At 38.1% G+C, this 23,309-nt stretch overlaps 1 protein-coding gene across 5 annotated transcripts in view; it reads left to right on the top strand.

Annotated features, from left to right (window-relative positions):
- The window catches only part of TNPO3 (transportin 3), an 87,804-nt gene extending 64,495 nt beyond the window's left edge, over positions 1–23,309 (top strand). For all 5 annotated transcript variants that reach the window (XM_070513141.1, XM_014854328.3, XM_070513137.1 and 2 more), the window contains 10 exons: positions 411–487; positions 1,957–2,017; positions 3,106–3,246; positions 5,821–5,937; positions 6,842–6,936; positions 8,314–8,470; positions 9,881–10,048; positions 13,306–13,418; positions 20,399–20,490; positions 22,147–23,309. In XM_070513141.1, coding sequence (XP_070369242.1) covers positions 411–487; positions 1,957–2,017; positions 3,106–3,246; positions 5,821–5,937; positions 6,842–6,936; positions 8,314–8,470; positions 9,881–10,048; positions 13,306–13,418; positions 20,399–20,459 — 990 coding nt within the window. In that variant the 3' untranslated portion in view covers positions 20,460–20,490; positions 22,147–23,309. The remainder of the gene's footprint in view (positions 1–410; positions 488–1,956; positions 2,018–3,105; positions 3,247–5,820; positions 5,938–6,841; positions 6,937–8,313; positions 8,471–9,880; positions 10,049–13,305; positions 13,419–20,398; positions 20,491–22,146) is intronic.

Genomic DNA, 23,309 nt, shown 5'->3' with positions numbered 1-23,309 from the left:
CTTAAAATATATTATAAAGCTATAATAATTTTAAAGCTTTATAATATGAAGTGAAATATAAATATAAAATACATTATAATGTTATTATATAACCTATATTATAATATATAATATCTTAATCATAGTAGAAGTAAAAGGAAAAGAATTAAATGATGCTATTTTCTACTCTACAATGATCATGTAGTAAAATGTAGTAATATGCTGTCTTGGCCAAGATACAGTAAGATGGAGGAAAGTAATTTGACAACAAGAAGTTAAAAGTGTGCACCATTTGAATAACTTTCAGGAATATATTATAAGGAAATAAGTTGAGATTGAGACAGAGGTTGATGTATAAAGGATGTGTGTCGCAGTGTTTGCTGTAGGGGTGTATATGTAACAACTGGACATTAATGTCTCTGTCCCTTCAGCTGTTGTCTCAGGAGCCCAGCAATGGCCTGTCCTCAGATCCCACTGTGTTCTTAGATCGCCTTGCAGTAATATTTAGGTAAGAAAGGAAACTCCATATGCCTGCCTTGGGTTAAAATCTCACATGAGACCCTTATGTATTGAAGTAAGCAAGTGTTTCTTCTCAGACTTCCAAGTACTTCCTGTAATTTCCTCTGTCAGGAGACTAATTAAACTTGCTACCTGAAATTTTGGGGCAAAGCAAATTCTAAGAATTTCTTCTTGGTAGACCTTTATCAAAAGACCCTTTAAAATGTTATTAATTCTTCTGGTTTCTAGATCAGTGATTCTCAAAGTTTAACATGCATCAGAGTCACGTGTGGGGTTTATCAAAACACAGATTGCTGGATCCCATCCCCAAAGTGTCTGATTGATTGGATCTTGGGTAGGACCCAAGAATTTGCATTTTTAATAAGTTCCCAGGTGATGCTGATGCTGCTGCTTTCTATTCCAAGGACCGTACTTTCAGAACCATTGCTGTATACTGTTTGGGTGCAAAAAAACATGAAAACCTCTTCAGTGACCAGGTGAAATTAATCCTCCTTTGAAGTCAAGAAGAGCCTAATTAAAAAAGCAGTTGTAATTTATGAGACCCATAGGTATAACCGTAATCTCAGAGTAATAGTTGCATAAAAGCTTGTGGTGGAATAAGTTAAAACTGAGGCATTGTTTTAGCTTATTAGTTCTTGTTAACAGGTACCTTTTTCTCATTGGTGCAATGCTTTCTTTGTATAATTAGGAGAGCCCTGTTACATGCCTCTCTGAGAATCTGTTAATAATAACCTTTATTTCATAATAAGTGAAAGAAAATCTGCAATAGTTGGAAATGCCTTGATTTAAAGAAAATTAGATTTTTATTAAGTTGCTGTTGAGCTTTTTAAAATTAAAGAATTTCTTCCCTTTGAAGAGGTTTGTAGTTAATCATACAGGTTTTTTTTCTTTTTTCTGCATTTCTTCAAATTAGTGGATTCTAGAACTAGACAAATAGTTGGATTTGACATATTGTAGGTGGGCCCATATTGTATATCGTTGGATTCAGACTAGAACCATGAGAAGCATCTTTGGTAGATTAGAGTTCCTAAAGCCTGTGCCTTTTAATGCTGGGAATGGAGCAGTACTTGGTTTCTTGTAGTGGATTCAGGCAACCTGTGTATATTTTTTATTAATTTGGAAGAGACTACATATTCAGGTTTATAAAGGAAAAAATATAAAAAAGATAGTTGTAGTGCCGCACACCCACAGCCCCTGTACCCAGAGTTGGAATCAAGTTTACATGTTCTATTGAAAGTGGCTTAAAGGTGGCAGAAAATGATAGGATGATTTAAACTATGTACTTGTGTTTGTTTGAATAGTGTAGGATGAAAAGATATTGAGTCTTAAAGAAAATCAGATAGTAATGTTATTTTTATTTGGTGAGAATGATACTAAGTCACCTAACAGGGATCAGTGCTCTGGGTCCTTGGTGAAATTGCTCTTCTTTCACTACTTTGGGCCATTGTCTTTCTCTAGACACACCAATCCCATTGTGGAAAATGGACAGACTCATCCGTGCCAAAAAGTCATACAGGAAGTAAGTGCTAATGGATGCCTGTGGAACAGGGCTTTCTTCCTTTTTCCTTACAAGGTTATGGGTAACTAATGTGAGAAGGTACTGTCTTCTCGGTTCATAGGAAGATTCAGTTTGTTGATATGGTTTAAATATCAGTGAAAAGAGGAACAGAACCATCCAAATAAATATTTTTGATTTTAGATTTGATTAAAAAAAAATAGGCTGTGGGGAAATGCACTGAAAGGCCAAGGAAGTAGAGAGAGAGATAACTGTGTGAATCCTAGAGTTGGTAGGGAGCTTGATCAATACTAGCAAAAATTTTTTTTTTTTGAGGAACATTGGCCCTGAGCTAACATCTGTACCCGTCTTCCTCTATTTTATATGTGGGACGCCTGCCACAGCATGGCTTGATAAGTGGTGCATAGGTCTGCACCTGGGATCCGAACGAGCGAACTCCAGGCCGCTGAAGCGGAACGTGTGAACCTAACTGCTGCACCACCAGGCTGGTCCCTAGCAAAATTTTTTTTGACAAAGCCAATTAAGCCGCATGAGTTAAGTTTCCCCACTGATAACATACTTCCCTCATACTTTTTTTCACTGAGGGTAAGGCGAGGATCAAAAGGTATGTTTTGAAAAGTACTTTTCAGACTTCAGCAGGAACACCAAATATCCTTATGTGTTCAAAGGTATCAAATAATGTCATCTCCTTAACTCTAGTCCTTTTGTTCAAGGTCTTCCAGCTTCTTGGAACAGTCTTTAAGCATCTCTTCCTCTATAACTCATACTAGCTCTTTGCATCTTAAATTAGGAAGTCCAAAGTTTAAGAAAATGTGTCTTTTGTCTTTTAGTAAAGTTAGACGTGCTCCTCTTGCTGTTCTACAGAGTCACTGTGCTCTTAAGAAGTGGTTGTGTTTTAGTGATGGACAGTGTATTGAGTCTCTGCGCATATACACACACCCACTGGCCAGAATCAGGCCATGTGTGTTCCTGTAAAGAAAGCTTTTTCCAAATTATGTAAAAGTCAAATCAGATGTTACCAGCTTGGAACATTTTTTCAGTTCTTAGTTGTTCATTATTTTCTTTTTTGTGTTCTTTCATTTTTGACTCAGATATGGCCAGTTTTATCTGAAACTCTAAATAAGCACCGGGCTGATAATCGGATTGTAGAGCGTTGTTGCAGGTGCCTCCGCTTTGCTGTTCGCTGTGTAGGCAAAGGATCTGCAGCCTTGCTGCAACCACTAGTCACACAGGTAAGTTCTCCCTGAGAGGGAAAATGTAAAGTGTACAGAATTTGAAATGGAGCCTTTAGAACAAAAACTCTGCTGATGAAATGAAATGCTTTTGTATTCATTAAATACAAACTAAAAAATATTTGAAAGAGATAAGTAGTCTCTGTAGTGGGTATGTTGTATATAAGGGAGACAGCCTGTAATCTGTTCTGGATAGTGATAGTGTAATAGCAACACATTGCAGTGTGACATTAGGAAAAGAGAATGACTTTAATGCTCAGCTCTTATATACCCAATGTTAAACACTTTTATATTAATTTCCTTTTAAAAAATGTGGCAAGTCAACCTTGGCTATTTCTTGGCCCAAAGGGATTTTTTTCTATCTTGACCATAGTTAGTCCTTCTCGTAAGTCTCTTATTTGTCATGAAATAAATTTGACTCTTTTAATCACTGAGATTGATATATAATTATGAGGGTGTGACTCACTATATTAGGTTTTCTAAGATCATATTCACATCTAGAGCTACTCTGTATGAGACGCCTATGACTAGTGACTTAGTTCACCAAGTAATTTGTGTTGATGTTAACCCTACAGCAGGGCCAGAACTAGATTAAGGCAAGTGAGGTGCCATTGGCCCAAAACTGAGGGAGGTGAGGGAAAATGCAGATCCTGCATTTGCAGGACTTTGAGCAAGTGCCTTCTTACGTTTTGCACCCATACTATGAGGAAAAGTACTGTAGGACTTCAGGCTAGACCACACCTACCCAGCCTAAAGTGGCCCTTCTCCACCTGGGCAGGGCACCTACGTACGGTGCAGATTTTAAAGAGGGAAATACTGTCCTCACAGTGATTCTGCACCCACTTAAATTCTGTACCCTGGGCACCTCACTCTTAAGGAAACACTCACCCTCAGGCAGGGTCATGCTAATGCAATGTCTGTTGGCACTTGCGTGACCTTGCCTCCTTAAGTCGTAGATTTGATTAAAGTTGCGTAGGTAAATCTTTTAACAGAATTTTAATTTTTAGTGATTTTCTACTTTTACTATCCCCTGAGTACAACAGTTTATGTCTGCATTTAGGCTGTGTCTACCTCTGGTCAAGTGTCCCCTTCAGTGCAATATGTTCTAGGTCCCTTATAACTTAATTTAATGCCCCTTTGCTGTTAGAGGATACCCTCATGACTTTGATACTATTTTTTTAATTCCTGCTAATTAAGTATATGACTAACCTAATAGAGTAGGGTGGCACACTTTAGGAAGTGTGTTCTAAAGTCAGTACATGTGACTAAAATGAAAATTACTTTTAAAAATCTCATAAATCAAAAGTCAGCAAACTATAGCCAATAGGCCTGCCACCTGTTTTGATAAATAAATTTCACTGAGAGCTAGCCATGCTTATTCATTTAAGTATTATCTGTTGGCCATTTTTGTGCTGCTGTGGCAAAGTTGAATAATATTGTATGGTCAGCAAAACCTAAAATTTTTACTCTCTGGCCCTTTAAGAAAAAGTTTACCAGTCCCTGAATTAATCATTCATTAAGTAGAACATATAGTTTTGAGTATACACCACTGAACAGATTTGTAGCTCCCATTTCATATTCAGTCCATGGTGTAGGCTGATAAGAGTCACTCTATCTTTCAGCCCCCATCAAGCTCATAGAGTTGAATTTATGTGATAAGATCAATACATGTGTGTTGTGATGGCATTTTAAATAGACGCCTCTTAATTTTTGGAGGACATTATAGTCAAAATCCTGAGCAAATGGTTTAATTTAAATATATGTATTATGTTAAAATTTTTAGTCTTTTGTGATTCAGATATCTTGATCAGAAATACTGTTTTTTTTACTTAAAAGATTAGTGGGGTTTAGGATCAACTCAAAATTTAAACAATTACTTTTGCAATCTTCTCTGAGATGAGGACATTTGATATTTTTGTCCCTGCTATGGCCATATATGCTATTAAAAAAAAGTTATCTTTAATACAAATAAGAGCAACCTTTAGGTGTTGGAGAATTTTAAGTATACTGTGCTAGGGTTTGCAAATATTACACAAGCCTTGGATGATAATAGCTCTTTAATGGCTTCCAACTTGGAGTATTATACAACTCTCTTAGGACATTGTTTTTGGAAGATAAAAGGTCAAAAACTTGAAAGAAATCTAAATAGAGTACTTGAAAATTATAGGGGAATTGAGCCCTATATTTCAAAAAATGTTGCCCAAAAGCTTTACTATGTTGTCTTAAAGAGAAGAAACCAGTGTATCTCTGAATTTCTTCCTCTAGACAGCTTCCTAAGTTGATACTTTTTGAGGTTAAAGAACTGAACTAGGGGCCAGCCCCTTGGCCAAGTGATTGGGCTCATGCACTCTGCTTCGGTGGCCTGGGGTTTCACCAGTTCAGATCCTGGGCGTGGATCTAGCACCGCTCATCAAGCCATGCTGAGGCGATGTCCCATATGCCACAACTAGAAGGACCCACAACTAAAAAATTTACAATTATGTCCTGGGGGGCTTTGGGGAGAAGAGGAAAAATAAAAAAATAAAATGTTTAAAAAAAGAGAAGAATTGAGCTAACTGATTTTTCCCTTTGCAGATGGTGAACGTGTACCATATACATCAGCATTCCTGTTTCCTGTACCTTGGCAGTATCCTTGTGGATGAGTATGGCATGGAAGAGGGCTGTCGGCAGGGACTACTAGACATGCTCCAGGTGTGTTTTCTTTGGGGAGTATAGATGCATCAGGCTTGTAGGGTCTAAAGCCTGGCAGCATGTTCTTCACTATGTCTTTAAATCTGTAGCTTCCTTATGTGTCGTGATCCTCCCTCCTTTCCCCCACCCCCGCACATGTTGATTTCCTAAAAATGGAGATAGAAACTTCCTGGTTGTTCTCTAGACAGGTCTGCTTGGGAGAATGAGAGAGAGACTGACCACACAAATGTAATGGTCATTATAGATATTACTGCCTAATGTATGGTTTCCAGAGATGATAGTTTTTTGGGGGAGTGGGGAGGTGGGCAAATGGATTTCAAATAAAGCATCTCTAAGCTTAAGAATGGTTCTGTTTTTAATTTCTTGCCTGGAACAGCCAATAAACTAATATACTTAGCAGGCATGGTCTTAAGGTAAATAGTAGATATTGGAAAAGCTCCTGATATACTACCTTTTTCCCCCTCCTGGTCACAGAGGGGAAAATATATTAGGGAGTTAAATTATGATGCTCCTTTTCCCAAGATGTCTTTTCCTTTAAAATTGACATTTCATTATTATTATTATCAAAATTTCATCTACTCCCTTAGTGGATTGTACCATATCTAGTACATAAACACAGTCTTTACTTTCAGAAACTTCTAAAACTTTGAGATGACGTCTATCCAGTTTCATCAACTAAAAGCTATACCCTCAACACTTTTTGTAATGTGGACTTCATACTTCAAACTGTCAACTGAGAATGATTTCTGTCTTCCTCTTCTTGATCTGCTTCTGAATCACAGTCTTTCTCTTTTCCCATCTGTGCTTCCCATCTGTTCCCATTGTGTATGTTGTGATATTTAGCAAGTCTGAATGCTGTGGCATTTGTAGACAAGCATTTATTTTAAAATCATTTCTGTTTTAGGCACTGTGCATCCCTACGTTTCAGCTCCTAGAACAGCAGAATGGGCTTCAGAATCACCCTGACACCGTGGATGACCTGTTCAGGCTAGCCACCAGGTCAGTCCTCTGAAGAGCAACCCTTTCTTTTATTGCTCATCCCCATCGCTGCTTAGTCTTGTCACCTAACACTTTACTGTTTCATTCTCTATAAAATGAGGTAAGTGGAGTAGGTAGATTAATGATTCATAACCCAAAGTTAAAAGTTAAATTGTGAACCAGAATATCCGCATAAGTAAGGAAGAGGAGTTGGAAGGGAGCAGGTGAAAGTAGCTGAGTTCCTATCATGAAGGAGGGAACATGCACAAGACAATAAACAAGCTTGGTAAAAACATTTGACTAGATAATCTCTAGAATCCCTTGTAGTTTCAACTTTTTATGCTTCTATGATGTCATGCTTCACTTCAGCTTTTTCCTTGAGAAGCTTAGCATCCTTTAGATATAATCATATCTCAGAATAAAAAATTCTTAGGATTTTAAGGTTCCTTAGAAGTTATCTGTACTGTACTTTCCAGCTCTGGCCCTAGCCTGCCACCCCACTTATTGCTTAAATTCCCTTGACCAGTAACACTGACATTATTGCCTACCTTTTGAATTCCTTCTTAGTCCCAGCTAAGAAATCAGAACCAAATCAGTTAGTGAACATAAAAGCATTTTTAAAAAGTAAACCATTATTAGGTTATATAATTATATAAGTAATATATATATTTTATCATTTACAAATGTAAAGTGGTATTGACATGATTATTTCATCTCAGATTGAATATTGAACACTTTTTTTGTTAGTTTTTAGACAAGTTAGAGAAAACCTTTTATTTGACTTGATGTGAGAGAATGATTCGGTGAGCTGTCAACCTGTTTTCCCAGGGTGTGTTACTTGAAAAATTAATCCCTAGAGATGCTCTTTGCACACATGGTTACTTGGTGAAATAAACTAGGAAAAATATTGTATCTTTTTCGAGAAGATTCTCCATGTACATTAAAGGATCTGAGAAACCTTATAGAAAATTGAGTGGAAAGTGTAGAGAGTTTGCATATACCCCCTGCCCCCCACCCCCCCACACACACACCCCTTTCCACAGCCTCCCTCACTATCAACGTCCCCTGCCAGAGTGGTCCATTTGTTAGAATTGAAGAACCTACATTGACACATCATTATCACCTGGAGTCCATAGTTTATATTAGGATTCACTCTTGGTGGTGTACCTTTTGTGAGTTTAGACAAATGTATAATAACATAAATCCAGCACTATAGTATCATACAGAATAGTTTTACTGCCCTAAAAATCCCCTGTGCTCCATCTATGCATCCCTCTGTCCCCACCTAACCCCTACCAATCACTGGCCTTTTTACTGTCTCCATAGTTTTAACTGTTACCGTGGCTGCTTTTATAGCCTAATTCTGTCGTTTACACCCAGTCTGTCTTTCCACACTAGGTTTATTCAGCGTAGCCCTGTTACCTTGTTGAGGAGCCAAGTGGTCATTCCTATCTTACAGTGGGCTATTGCCTCTACTACCCTGGACCACCGGGATGCCAATTGTAGTGTTATGAGGTTCCTACGAGACCTCATCCACACAGGGGTAGCCAATGATGTAAGTATAAACGTTGTAACTTTTCTGCTTTGCAGCTCATTGTCTTCTCATCTCCCTCATTCTTTAGGGGAAAACCAGTGTCTCCTTATTTTATCTTTATTGATAGGCATATACCATAGAGGATCATTCTCTGACCAAAATATCAACTGTTAGATTTAAGATCAACCTAAGTGCTGTAAGCTGTGTGAAACAGTCTAAAATTGTCTCTTCCATTTGGTGTCTAGTTGAAGAGATAAACAGGTATAGAGAGTTGTTAAATAACAACAAGAAGTCAGTATTTGATTGTCAGATGAGTGATAAAAGTAATGATTGCTATAAGAGAGAAAGCTCTTTGGAAAGAAATAGGTTGGGATAACTTTCTGAAAGAGGAGGGACCTCAATAAAGCCATAGATATAGGTAGAGTTTGGATGGATTGGAGAGGGGAGGATAGTCTAAATTGGGTATAAATCATGATCAGAGAAAGACAGGCATAACACTAACCATGTTAGTAGACAGTTAAGAGACATGTTTGGCTGGAGTAGTGAAGTGGTTCACAAAATTTTCAAAGGTAGATTTGGCTAGATGTAAAGGTAAGGGAGAGCAGTGAAGAAGTAAGCAAGTATGTGAATATGCTAATTATTTAGGAAGTTTGGTGGTAAAAGAGAAAAAAAATAACTAGAAGTGAAAAGCAGATTAAAAAAAGTTATTGTTTCAAGATATTAGAAATTATGTGTATTCAAAAACTATAAGAAATCTTTTAATCTTTTGATGAAAAGATTAGATATCTGATAGAAGTCTTCAATTCTTTTTTCAGTTGGTTTTAAAAAAGGAAATAGGGACATTTTAAATTATTTTTCACAGAAACAAAAAAAGGTTAAGAAAATTGATACCCTTATTCTTTAACCATTGTTTCTCTTTTTTTTTGAGATTGGCCCTGAGCTAACATCTGTTGCCAATCTTCTTCTTTTTTTTTTCCTTCTTCTCCCCAAAGCCCCCCGCTATATAGTTGTATATTCTAGTTGTAAGTGCCTCTGGTTGTTCCATGTGGGACGCCGCCTCAGCGTGGCCTGATGAGCAGTGCCATGTCTGCGCCCAGGATCTGAACTAGAGAAACCCTGGGCCACCGAACCTGAGTGCACAAACTTAACCATTCGGCCACAGTGCCAGCTCCAAACCATTGTTCTCTTCTGTCCTCTATTCATGAAGAATCTAAGGATTAAGGTTAATCTCAGCTGAAACCCATGCCCATTTTCTTGATGCTAACTCAGTATTTTCTTCCTAACAACAAAATATTTAGTGCACTTTGTGAATCCAGCTGTTAGATATACTTCTTCCCTGGGAAAAAGAAATTGCTAGACTAAAGAGGAAAGAGTACTTGGTCTTTGGAAAGTTGAAATTAAGAACTTATCTCTTGCTCTTGTTTTTTATAGCACGAAGAAGACTTTGAATTACGGAAAGAACTGATTGGACAGGTGATGAACCAGCTTGGACAGCAACTCGTAAGCCAGCTGCTCCACACATGCTGCTTCTGTCTCCCCCCTTATACCCTACCAGATGTGGCCGAAGTGCTCTGGGAGATTATGCAGGTTGACAGACCGGTAAGATTATTTTCTTAAGGAACCCATTCTCATGGTCCTAAACTTTGGGTCTTGAGGCCGACTAGGACTTGGAAACCAGCCTTTTTTTGTGTTCTTGGAACCTAATTTAGGCATATTGCTAATAAGTTTGAGTGTTAGATGAAGGGGCCTATTAAAAACCAGTAGTTTATTATTGGGTGCTTGAAAGCATGTTTGTGTCACTGTAGTAGGGTTTATTTATTACCAGAAGTGAATACTAAATACTGAATTCAGCTGTGTGGCTGGTCAGTGAGAAATTTGTTCACTTATGCCCATATATCAGTTATATAGTTAGAGGTTATTCAAGAAGTGTTCATGCACTTCAAGCTCCTTAGATAGTACTGTTTGGTACCTTGATAATAAATCTAGCCAGAGCTTTGGGAGGCATATAAGTATAAAACTAGCCCATAAGATATACTTGGATTTGTTTCCCGTTTGGGTTTATTTGCATCCTATTGTAGTTCTTGATCCAGGTCCTTTATCACTTGAGCATGGAAATTGTTTTAGTCTATCCATAGTGTCCAAGTAATTCAGTACTGGGCCACATGATCATAAATCAGGTTACGTGTTCTGCATGAAACTTTGGAGCAAAGTGGTAAGGTATAATATAGCCTGTAAATTGTTTTAAAAACAGGATTTATAATTTTTAATATTAATATAAAAGCAGTTCAGAAAAGTGCACAGTTGGACCTAGTTAAAGTGAGCTATCTTCTAGAACCACAAAGAAATCCAGACACATAAGTATCTTATAACTTTTAAGTCCATGTACATTTTCCTGTTGCCTCCTGCTTTATATCATTGATGGCAGTTCTTAGCCTCAATTTCAGTAGTTTCACAAGTGAGAGTACACTGTTACCATTAGACTGTAATATTACTGAGCTAAAAGTTCTGCCTAGTTTTGGATTTGAGTTTATCTCAAAAATTCAGTGATTAATGTATATTGTCTTAGTGGGCATATGCTTTACTGGATCTTTGGCTCAGACAGATGAAAAATGATCACATGTAGGGCAGATGCTTGATAGATTTCTAACATTTTCTTTAGGCTTATACTTCAGAAACAGCCACATGAACTTTAATTCTTACTTATCAAGCTCTGTGAGGCTCCTGTGTAACTTACAGTTTCATCAGATAGCTCTATATTTCGTCCATATAAGCTCACGTGCTTCAGGAATGAATAGTGCCTAGTTCCCATTGCTGGTTGTTCAGTACATGTGTTCCATTTCAATCTAATAGTGTAGTATTTTTGTGTTTTCCTAAAGAAAGTACTCTGAGCCCCTGGGGACCAACAAGTTTATTCCAAAAGTTCTTGAAACGAGAAGTAAAATTTCTGTACTCTTTCCCTTTTGTACAAATGCACTTGGCTCCCAGATAATAAAAGACTTATTAGGTAAATTTAACTTTACAAAAGCATTCTTGATTTGTCAACATACGGTTAAGTGCTAACAGAGGAAGAAAATGAAAACTGCAAGTTTGGATAGGAACAGAAACCAGGTAGCCATGTGCTCTTAGGAGTTTACTATATATCCACTGCCAAGTAATTTAAAGTGATTGTTTTCTATAAACATCAACTTACAACTGAGTTTTTGTAAAGGAACTCTTACCTAAATTTGGGTTGTCTATATCCTATAAACCAATTGAGATTGTATGTGAGAATATAAGTCCAAAGAAAATTCACATTCTTGAGCACTTTCTTTTTTTTTTTTAAGATTTTTTTTTTATTTTTCCTTTTTCTCCCAAAGCCCCCCAGTACATAGTTGTGTATTTTCAGTTGTGGATCATTGTAGTTGTGGCATGTGGGATGCCGCCTCAGCATGGCTTGATGAGCGGTGCCATGTTCGCGCCCAGGACTTGAACTGGCGAAACCCTGGGCCGCCGAAGCAGAACACGCGAACTTAACCACTTGGCCATGGGGCCGGCCCCTCTTGAGCACTTCCTTAATCATAGTGTTTTCAAAGTTCAACACACAAATCCTTCAACAGAAGATGGCATAGCAGCTTTGTCTCTTTACTTGAGTAAAACAATTAAAACCCTTTCCTCTGTTTCCTCCCTTTGTTGGATACCTATCTGTAGCAAATTTATTCAGTGTTTTCAACCAAATTTCATAGATACCTTTACTGGAAGGTAAGGATCACTATGTGCTAGGTAATTAGTTTCTGCCTTTTAGTTTAGTTTCTTATTGTTTTTGTTTTGGGGGATACTATAGTTAACTCATGGGCCATTTTTGGATGCCAAAACTTTGTCAATTAAGGGTGCTTTCTGAATCTTTTGCCCCTGCTGGTTTTTGTGTTGAGTGGAGTGCTGTATTCTTTGGGGGTAACATTTGCAGAATTAACATTTTTAAGCAATTATAGTGGAATATTTACTTTTGCTCTGGTCTATTATGATCATAAATTAACATAATGGGAAAATACATAATGTAAAAAATTTAGGTATGAAAAAGTTGTTTTACAGCTGAAAAATATCCTATTTAAGAAAGGCATGAAGAAAAATTAGAGCTGACTCAAAGAACAATTCAATTGAAGAGAACTCAGAGGAAGTCTCTGGAATTTTGATTTTTAGTTTGAAGAGGAAGAGGAAGTAAGAGGGGGTGGGGGCAAACAGGTTTTGTGTGTATGAAAGGTATAAAGAGACTATGCTCAGATGTAAACAAATTCTCTTAAATAGCAACAAGAGTAAGCAGCAAAAGAATTTTCTAACCTAAACAACAGGCAGCTATCACAAAGGAACTGACTGGATGTGACTTCTGCTGAGAGAGATGACCTTAAAATCCTTAAGATTCTGGATTCGTATTACATATATACTTTTTGACATGTTTACTTGCTATACTTTTTGTCCCTGCTCTTTCTGGTACCTGAACCTTTGCTTTGGATTGCCTTCAATCTTTCCACTCAAGAGTTTTCTGGCAGCTGTTTAATTTTTAAAATATTACATAAGTTTAATGACAGGAGCAGAACAATATCCTCATCCAGAAGAGACATCACTTTCATGGTAGAAGGGCTCTGTCTGAAATGATGACTGCTGCCCCTTTGAGGGGAAGTCTCGGCATGCCTTTGTAGACTATTCCAATCCCCAGAAGGTTAGAAGGCCTAAAGATAGTACTTTTGTTCATTCCTTTACTTGCTTCCAAGTTTGGGAAAGCTAATGCTACTATGGAAAACCTTGTGGGTTTTGTTATTACCTGTAGAGTCCCATTTGAGTAAGCCCTGTCTAAAACTCTTACTCTCTTCTTCTCTGTACAGACTTTTTGTCGCTGGTTAGAGAATTCTTTGAAAGGTTTGCCAAAGGAGACAACCGTGGGAGCCGTCACAGTGACACACAAACAACTTACAGACTTCCACAAACAAGTCACTAGGTGAGTGATGCTGGGGTTTTTTTTAAAGGAGTGTGAATAGCAACTGGGGTGTATAGAAAAAATATAGCTTTGTTTCTTATGTCATCTTAGTTACAGATCTACCCAGGAGTACGTTTCTTGTGTGCCTTTGTAAATTTGCAGTGTAGCGTCTGTTTAGCCTTGAGTTGTACAAATTGGCATTGGAAACCAATCTGGGGGAACATGTTGCTATGCTATATATGTGTGCGTCAGTTTTATTGTACATAGTATTAACTAGTATAAGATCTTAATGGGTAAGTGGAAGTATTATTTCTTCCACAAGAGAAGTGCACTGAGCAACCCACTACCCTTCAGGAGATCTGTCTTTATCTTTTTGAAGTCCTCAGTTCCCATCCATATTCAGAGGTCAAGAATGCAGGTGCCTGAATAGGTGAAACATTGGTTGTAAAATGTTATAGAGTAATATAGACTACAGTGAATTGAAAAATTTTTGCTATGCATAAAGATACTCATTCTAATTTCATGCAGCCCAAATCAAAAACCTCTCTGGGATGCATTAGGTCCATTGAGCCAGTTGCTTACAGCTTAGTTAGAATGTTAAGTGTACATGAGTGGTTTTTTTACTGTGAACATAAGAGACATTTTAAATATAGCTAAATACTCTTCCTAATTACTATTTTATAGCTATAAAAATGTTGCTTGATTTTCTTATAGTGCCTCTGTTAGCAGACATTTAGATTATATTCATTTTTTTCAGTATTACAGATAATATTAAAAGTCCAGCCTTTCCCTTCTCTTGACTATTTTCCTTAAAATGCAGTCACTGGATCAAAGGTTATAAGACTTTTATGGTCCTTGATAGTATTAACAACAGCAGCTTAAATTGGATTTTGTAACTGGATGTTACCTTTCCCTGATATTCCTTTTTACATCTAGAGTCTTTAGAATTTTGACTAAATTTTAGGCAATGGCTTATTATATTCATGCAGTTGTCGAACGATTTATGAGTGTTGCAGCAAGGTTGGTAATAGTGAAAAAACTGGAAATATTATAATTGTCCATCAGTAGAGAATAGTTAAATAATTATGTCTATACTAGTAAATATCCACTAAAAAAGAAGAAGGAAAAAGGTGCATGTGATGGTATAGAAAAATATATAAGATATTATAAAAGTAAAAATAACAGTATCTTATAACCCAACTTGCACTTAAATTTTTTTTATTTTTTATTTTTTGCTGGGAAAGATTCTCCCTGAGCTAACATCTGTTGCCAATCTTTCTCTTTTTCCCCCTCCCCAAAGCCCCAGTTCATAGTTGTAGTTGTAAATCCTTCTATTTCTTGTATGTGAGCCATCGCCACAGCATGGCTACTGACAGACGAGTGGTGTGGTTCCGTGCCTGGGAATTGAACCCAGCCTGCCAAAGCAGAGCATGCTGAACTTTAACCACTAGGCCATCAGGGCTGGCTCTCTTTTATTTTTAATTGTGATAAATAACACACAAAATTATTGTCTTCACCATTTTTAGGTGTACTATTCAGTAGTGCTAAGTGCGTTAACATTGTCACGCAATCTCCAGATCCTTTTTCATCTTGCAAAACTGAAACTATAGTATTAAACAACTCCCCATTCCCCTACCCTCTAGATCCTGGCCACTATCATTCTACTTTCTATGAGTTTGACTACTCTGGATACCTCACATAAGTGAAATCCTACTATATTTGTTCTTTTGTGACTTGCTTAGCATAATGTCCTTAAGGTTCATCCATGTTGTAGCATGTATCAGAATTGTCTTCCTTTTTAAGGCTGAATTCCATCATATATATATACCATCTTTTATTTATCTACTCATTTGTTGATGGACATTTGGGTTGCTTCCACTTCCTGGCTATTGTGACTCATGCTGCTGTGAACATGAGTGTACAAATATCTCTTCAAGACCCTGCTTTCAGTTCTTTTGGATATATACCCGGAAGTAGCATTGCTGGCAATTCTATGTTTAATTTTTTGAGGAACCTCCATACTGTTTTCCATAGCAACTGTACCATTTTACCTTCCCACCAACATAGGATTCTAATTTCTCCATATCTGTTTGTACTTTTGTTGCCTGTGCTTTTGGTGTCATATCCAAGAAATCATTACCGATTCTAATATCGTGAAGCTTTTCTCCTGGTTTCTTCTAAGAGTGTTATAGTTTTAGGTTTTACGTTTAGGTCTTTGATCCATTTTGAGTTATTTTTGTATATGGTGTATGTTAAGGGTCTAAATTCATTCTTTTGCATGTGGATATCCAATTTTCCCAGCACTGTCCTTTTCCCTGTTGAATGGTCTTGACACCCTTACTGAAAATCATTTGACCATATGTATACAAGAGATTTGTTTCTGAGCTCTCTATTCCGTTGGGCTGTGTGTCAGTCTTTATGTCAGTACCATATTGTTTTGATTACTATGGTTTTGTAATAAGTTTTGAAGTTGGGAAGTGGTGAGACCTCCAACTTTGTTCTTTTTCAAGGTTATTTTGGCTATTTGAGGTCCCTTGAGATTCTATATGAATTTTAGGATAGATTTTTCTTTTTCCACAAAAAATGTCTTTGGGACTTTTGATCAGGATTGCACTGACTCTGTGGGTCACTGTGGATAGTACTGACATCTTAGTATGAAGTCTTCCACCCCATCAGCATGAGATGTCTTTCCATTTGTTGGTGTCTTTAATTTCTTTTAGCAATGTTTTGTAATTTAAATATTTTATTCTTTTTGATGCTATTGTAAAAGAACCAACTTGCACTTTTAAAAGCTGTTTCATTATATATGTTGTATATATACAGGCTACTTTATGCATAGTAAATTTCTAGAAAGGTATACAACTAGGACCAGGATGGGAGGAGAGGGAGACTTTAACTTTTCATTTCATAACCTTCTGTACTATTTGCGTTTTTTTCATGAGCATGTGGTATACTTTTATAATTAAAACCGGACCTAGTTTTTAAAAGGGAGAGAAATTAAATTTTAGGCAATGGTAAAAGAGCTAATCTTCTTCTCTGAAAATTGATTTCTTAATGTCACCTTCCAAAATGATTTACTTTCTCATCTCTTGGAGTATCTGTAATAATTTTGTTAATGTTAAATTCCCATACCTTTGAGTGCTGTTCTTTTGTAGCTTACTAAGTGGCTTTAACTTCATGCCCCAGAAGTAATTGACTTTTGGCTGTAGATCAGTGACATGCATGACTGAAGAATAGCATATGACTGGCTTTGTAACACGTTTTGCTGGAAGAGGGGATTTCCCTTCTACCAGGTAGGCATATATTGACTGGGATGACCTTACAAAATTATTTCTTTTTGCTATGAATCTTCCCAGTAGAAGTAGTGTTCCGCCTACAAGCTCTCTCAGGGGAAAGAATTGTAACAGTTACTTCTCTCTGCTTCTGTTTTGCTCTCTTCCATCTAGTGGTTGGTCAGTAGTAGCGCAGGATCATATTGGCTGTAATTTCCTTAGAGAAAATGGGCAGCTAGGGAGAACCCTCAAAGGACTGGGCTTAGAGTCAAGGATGTTGGTTTGAATCTTGCCTCTCACTGACTGTTACTTTGAACTTCAGCTTATTCATCTGTAAAATAGGGTTAATAATACCTATCTCAGGGTTATTATGAGATACCATGTGGAAATCTAAAGATCTGGCACGTAGTAGGTGATCAGTAAATGTTAACTTTCTCGTTGGAAAAGAACCTGTCAGAATGTCATTATGTACTTGCAAAACTAGCTGGAGCGTGTCTCCTGCCAGCTCTAAGGCAACCACCCACACATTCTGGAATAAGTCTCCAACAAGCCCATATTCCCTCATCCAGGCTGATATATGACAGGTAGAATAGAGTAAATCTGAACTAAAAGTCATGGACTTTCCCTAATTTAAGGAAAATCTTGGGTCAAGGAAAAGGAATCCAAATAATGTAGTGCTGTGAACAGAAATATCTGTGATCTTTCCCTGTGATATGGGAAAATATAGTACACTACCACCCTGACCTACTTGATCTCTCATTGCTAGACAAGTTCTGCAGCTCCTCCTGTATAGCAGGCTGTGACATAATGGAGGGACGTGAACAGAAGTAAGAGGTAATGTTGAGGTGCTAGAGAAAGGGCTTGAGATTGCTCACCTCCTCTTAGTAATTCTCTTTCTTTAGTATGCATGTTGCCCGTGAACTTTCTGTTCCGTGCATGACTCAGTCTCCCTTTTGGTTTTAAGGTCCTATAACTCCTGCCTCAACATGCTGCTTTGTTTGCCATCATAACAGGGAGGTTGAACTGGTTCTGTTTCACTTCAGCAAGTCCAAGCCTGTTTTTCAAATGGTACTGGTAATTAATTAATTCCCTAGTATTTTAGTTGGTCAGCTTGAAGAAACCTGGGATTTTTCATTCTAAAATACCATTCTTGCTTTCTAAACACTACTAATTAGGATTAGAAGAAATTCTACCCTCGTTTCCCATTTCTCTATCCTGGTGTTTATTTTGTGACCCTTATCACTTGCATAAGGATCTCAAGGTCAGAAGATATTGAACGATATAGGAGGCATTGACACCAGAATTAGAGGCTATTATGGGGGTGTCTTCTTGCTCAAGTCATTAGTTGGAGCTTGGTTACTCTCCATTATCTACCAGAACATCCAGATGAAAATGGTCATATTTCTCAGCACACTCCTAGGATTACAGGTCTTGAGGGATAGTGACCATAAAAGTTTTCAGAAGTGTGGTGAAAGGATTGGGATTGTGAGACTGAAGCCAGAAAATAGAACCTAGCAAAATAGTGGCAGTTTAAAATAAATAAATAAATAACATGAAAAACCAGGAAATATTAAATGCCAGAGCGACTGAGACAGAAAACAGAAAATAGTTATAGCTTTTAAGGAGGTTTTTTTAAAATCCATTTCTTTGGGCTTAATCACTGTGGACACTTACATTAAACATTTGGCTGAAGCTCTTGACAGCAAAGCACTTGCTGACAAGATTGAGAGCAGAAGCTGAGCTGACTGGAGACACTGTGGCCTGTGCCTCGTTTCACCATCACACCACAGTTCTCCTGTACTTGCATTTTGGTTTCAGTACGTTTTCTCATGGGTCTCAAAAGAGGCTAAGGATGGAGTTATCATTTCTCTTCCAGATTAAACCAAGATCTCTGGTAGAAGGGTAGAATTTAAAACATGTAAGGAGGGGGCCAGCCCGGTGGCGCAGCGGTTAAGTTTGCACGTTCCGCTTCTCGGTGGCCCGAGATTCACCAGTTTGAATCCCGGGTCAGACATGGCACCGCTTGGCAAAAGCCATGCTGTGGTAGGCGTTCCACCTATAAAGTAGAGGAAGATGGGCATGGATGTTAGCTAAGGGCCAGTCTTTCTCAGCAAAAAGAGGAGGATTGGCAGCAGATGTTAGCTCAGGGCTATCTTCCTCAAAATAAATAAATAAAACATGTAAGGCATTAGGATAGCAAAAGAATTTTGAGTCTTCAGCACTATCCTAAGTTTAACTGTTTCTTATTGTCTTAGTTGCTTATAACATACCACACAGAGGCTTCTCTTGGATTAGTGTCTTACTCCTTCGTGACATTGGGAACATGAGTGATAGGGGCTCAATCACCCGGGCTGCCTCCTTATCAGTCAGTATTGATTTGGAAATAGACTGAGAAATGTAGTGCTTTCATTAAAGTATTTTGAATTCACAAAGAGCAAATGGCAGAATTCCAATAAAACCAGACAACTTTCCTCATTTTTATTATATTTTAAGGATGGAGAGAGACTAGAAGGAAGTTGCTAGAATATCCTGTTGAATCAAGTCCTGGAGTCTAAATCAAAGTTCTTAATGATGTTTCAGACCTTATAATAGGTGGGGAAATCCAGATGTGGGCACTTAAGGAAATAGCTCTCATTTCACCTTCTTTTCTGTTGGATCACTATTAGCAGTTTCCTCCTCTTGTGTTTAACTGTTACAAGGAGAGAGCGCTTTCTTCTAACATTGAATCCTAAGCTGTAGGCTGTGGTCCTTGAGTTTTTCTGAGGCAAAGAGAAGACCATGGAAGAGTGAGCATATTAGGAAGTAGTTCCTTTTCCACTGTTTTTGGCTTAGCCTCATGTTCAGTTACCAAAAACAGTTATGAAGACTGACACAAAAGAATGAAGCTGGCATCAACTAGTTTCTTGGTGGCAGTTTTGGACAAAGGAGACCTTTTGAAAAAATAGGATCAGATGAATATTGGGTTATTCATACGACCTAGGCATCTCAGTGCTTGCCTGAGGACCAAGTCCTGCTTCCTCCTCCTCCCTTTCTACATGCCTTAACCCTTTCCTCTCTCCTCTCCCTCCTTCCACAGGAGGAAACCTTGAGCAGGCCTGTTCACCTAGAAAATCGATAACTGATACAGACTTAGTTGCTGAACTGGGCTTTGTAAACAGAATTTGCCTTTGGAAGAGAATGAGGAAACCAGGGCACCTAGTTAGCTTAGCTTGTAGAGTTAAAACTGTCAGCCTTTGGTGAATGTGCTTGCTTTTTTACTTGGGGGTTCTGGCTTTCTTGTAGTTATGTCAAGGACTTCAACCAAGTGTTGTTATTGTTGTAGCAGCCTACATTTGTTGAATATTGTTTTGTTTACTGCTCTGTTATCTGAAGCACTTTACGTATATGAACTGATTTAATCCTCAAAACTTTATGAGGTAGGTTAATAGATTAGGACATTGAGACAGATTGTTAACTTGCCCAAAGACACAGACAAGCCAAGATTCAAACCTAGGTAGTTTTTCTCCAGAGCCCACTCTTTAAGGACCACACAACTTATAATTATTCTCATGTAAATAGTTAATATTTACCCTTGAGTTATAGAAAGATCAGAGCAGAGTCAAGAGATGATGGAGAGAGCTCCCAGCAGAGCTGGGACGGTTCTGGGTGCGCCTCTATGTTGCAGCTGCTTCTCAGTGTATTATGCATCTTTCTTATCAGTCAGGGTCCAACCTGTCTTGTCTTTTCTAGTGCTGAGGAATGTAAACAAGTTTGCTGGGCCTTGCGAGACTTCACCAGGTTGTTTCGATAGCTCACACTCCTGCACTGTGCCTGTCACCCAGGTGAGTGTTACGTAGTTCCCAGCTTTTCCCCTGGCTGTTGTGAGTACCTGGGGCTGGGTATAGGTTTTAATGTCCATCATGAAACTAGTACTACAGCTAGAGTCAGGGAAGGACTTAATAGTTTAATGCTGTTGAACAGCTCGGAAATGCAAGGCCCCGATTTTCTTGGGCCAAGGTAGCCAGAAAATCATCAGCTTCCTTTGGATGCCATTTTTACCCCCATAAGAAAGTTGCTATTGCAGACTATCTCAAAAAAAAATTCCTCCCCATTTCCCTTTACAGACGCTTCTAGGATGGTAAGTGTGTATGGTAACAAACAAGTCTTTTTTAACCTGGCTATTAGTATGATGAAAATGAGGCTGACCTAAAGTTGACCATGATACATAGCACCATTCTCCTAAAACCAGCCTTTCAGATTTAATGAACAAAGATGCTTATTCTTAGCACTTTTACAATTTGAACACTGAAATGCCAGGTTTTGACTGAGGCAGGAGATACAGAAAAAGGAGCTAGCATCTTTGTCTAGCTCCTGATTATCAGTTTTCTCCATGTGCTTCCTGTCTCCTGATGCTGAAGCAGAAGCTTTGTTGGGGCAAGAAAGGATTGGGATGTGGGTGCCAGTTTTTTGACTGAAAGAAGAAAGACAGTTCTCCTCTAAGCCCATCTTTTGACGTCGTAAGCAGAATTTATTCTCCCAGGAGGCAGTTCTCAATGAATGTGCAGTGTTCTCGCTGATGTTTCTGTGATTAAACGCATTAGTAGGTGAAGGTGCTGTTCAGCAGGGCCTCTCCACACCAGAAATTATTTCTAAACTTTAGTTCTTTAGTGAGTAGTGATAATATTTGGGATCCTTAGGTTTTGCAGTATCTGTAATACACATTGACACACACAGGCTTGTGGACAACTCTGGGTGTTCACAGCTAACATTTGTGGAGCCCTTACTGTGTGTCAGGTACTGTTCTAAGTGCTTTATATGTATTAACTAAGATAATCCTCATACAGTTCTCTGGGTCAGTTACTATTATTATTCTGAGTTAATTATATTATTATTAGTTACTATTATAATTATACTAATAGTATAAATAATATTATTTTACAAATGAGGAAATTGAGATTCCAAGATGTTAAACAATTTGCTAGATGTTACAGTCAGTAATTGATAGAGCCACAATTCAAGTATAGACATTCTAGTGCCAGTCCTCACTTTTAACCCTTCTTCTTAATGCTTTCATGTAGTAACCCTTTCCATAGAGTCTAAATCAGTGGTTTTTAAACTTTTGTTAGCAGGCAAAGCCTTCCTTCAAAATAAAGTCTTACCTCCAACTCTAATACTGAACCAGACTGAGGTGAAAATTTTCGGGTTGGTTTGGAGTGGGTGGCCTCTGCCTGCTGGCTCTCCATTGATGTTTCGTCCCTGGTTCCCACAGCACACTCAGAATTGGAAAAGAACTGCAGACATTATTTCATTAACGCAGTAGCTCCCTTGAAATCACAAATAAAAAACCCAACTTCTTCCTTTTTGTACTGAGTTCTTGTGGCAGAGGCCAGAATGAGCTACCTGTGCAAGTATAGAAACTTCTGTCTTGAGGTTGACTTCATAAAATGCTCACTATCTCCTGGACCACACTTATTGACTCTCTTTTCTCTTTTTGTCAGGAATGTCTTTTTAAATTAGAAGACAGGAAGAAAACAAAAACCAGACTGTGTCCCACAATCAGAAAACTCCATTGTGGCAGAGGGGCCTTCACCGCCACCAGGGCGTCCCGCCAGACAGGGAGAGACTCCAGCCTTCCGAGGCCATCCTGAGGAGTTCCTGTTTGGGGTGTGAGGGAAAATCAGCGCGGTTTAAAAAAAAGATGGCTGTGGCCTGTCCGGCGTGGTGGGAGGGGAGCTGGTTTCCTGGTGAACTTGTTTTGAAAAGGAAAAATAATTTTAAGGAAATAAAAAAGGAAAACTAAACTGAAACCAGAACTGAAACGTTCGCCTGGTAGCAAACGACACACACGCATACATACATGTACCTACACACACATGCTAACATGCATGTGCACACAAAAGTAAAAGAAACTTTCTGTGAAATGAAAAACATTTACTTAGGGAAAATGGGAATTCACATGAGTTAAATAGCTAAAGAAAAGGGTCGAGATCATCTCTCAAGGTTTTCTGTTGTTTTGTCCTCTGTTTTTCTCTCCCACCTCCCTTCCCTTTCTCCCTCCTCTTTTAATGAAAGTGATTAGAAATTTCTCCCACTCAACTATTTCTTCCCACCTTTAGAGTTGTTCAGACAAGGAGGAGTAAGCAAGGAGCCTGCTCTGTTTTCTATCATGATCACATCAGTGATAATAGGACCTGCCAGGGCCAAAATTCATGTATATCCCACCCCTGACCCTAGTCTGTCTCTAAATCTACTTCCAATCCATGTTGGGTTGTCATCAGCCTTGGAGAGAAGAGCCAAAATTGGGGTGAGTGGGATATAAATGTATATTCTAAGTTTTAGGTTTTTTTAAGATTTTTTTTTCTTTTTTAATTAATTTTTCACCCACAGACATGAGAGAGAAAAAAAGGCAGTGGGAATATAGAAGAAAGTGTTTACAGGGCTAACTGTATTTTACTAAGAAATGTGGAAATTATTTGACTCCATGGGGAGTGAGGCGGGAGAGGGAAGACCAAAGCAGATCTTACTGTTTTAAAGGAGTTGCAACCCTGCCCAGGCGTTAGTTATGAGGGCACTGTTCTGTCTGGTGTTGTAGCCATCTCAAGAACAAATCCACAGCAACAAAAAAAGAAAAGAAAAAAACCAATAAATTTTAAAAATGTAA

The sequence above is a fragment of the Equus asinus genome, chromosome 1 (genome assembly GCF_041296235.1).
Source record: "Equus asinus isolate D_3611 breed Donkey chromosome 1, EquAss-T2T_v2, whole genome shotgun sequence".
NCBI classification, from domain to species: domain Eukaryota; kingdom Metazoa; phylum Chordata; class Mammalia; order Perissodactyla; family Equidae; genus Equus; species Equus asinus.
This window is presented reverse-complemented; position numbering and strand designations above follow the sequence as displayed.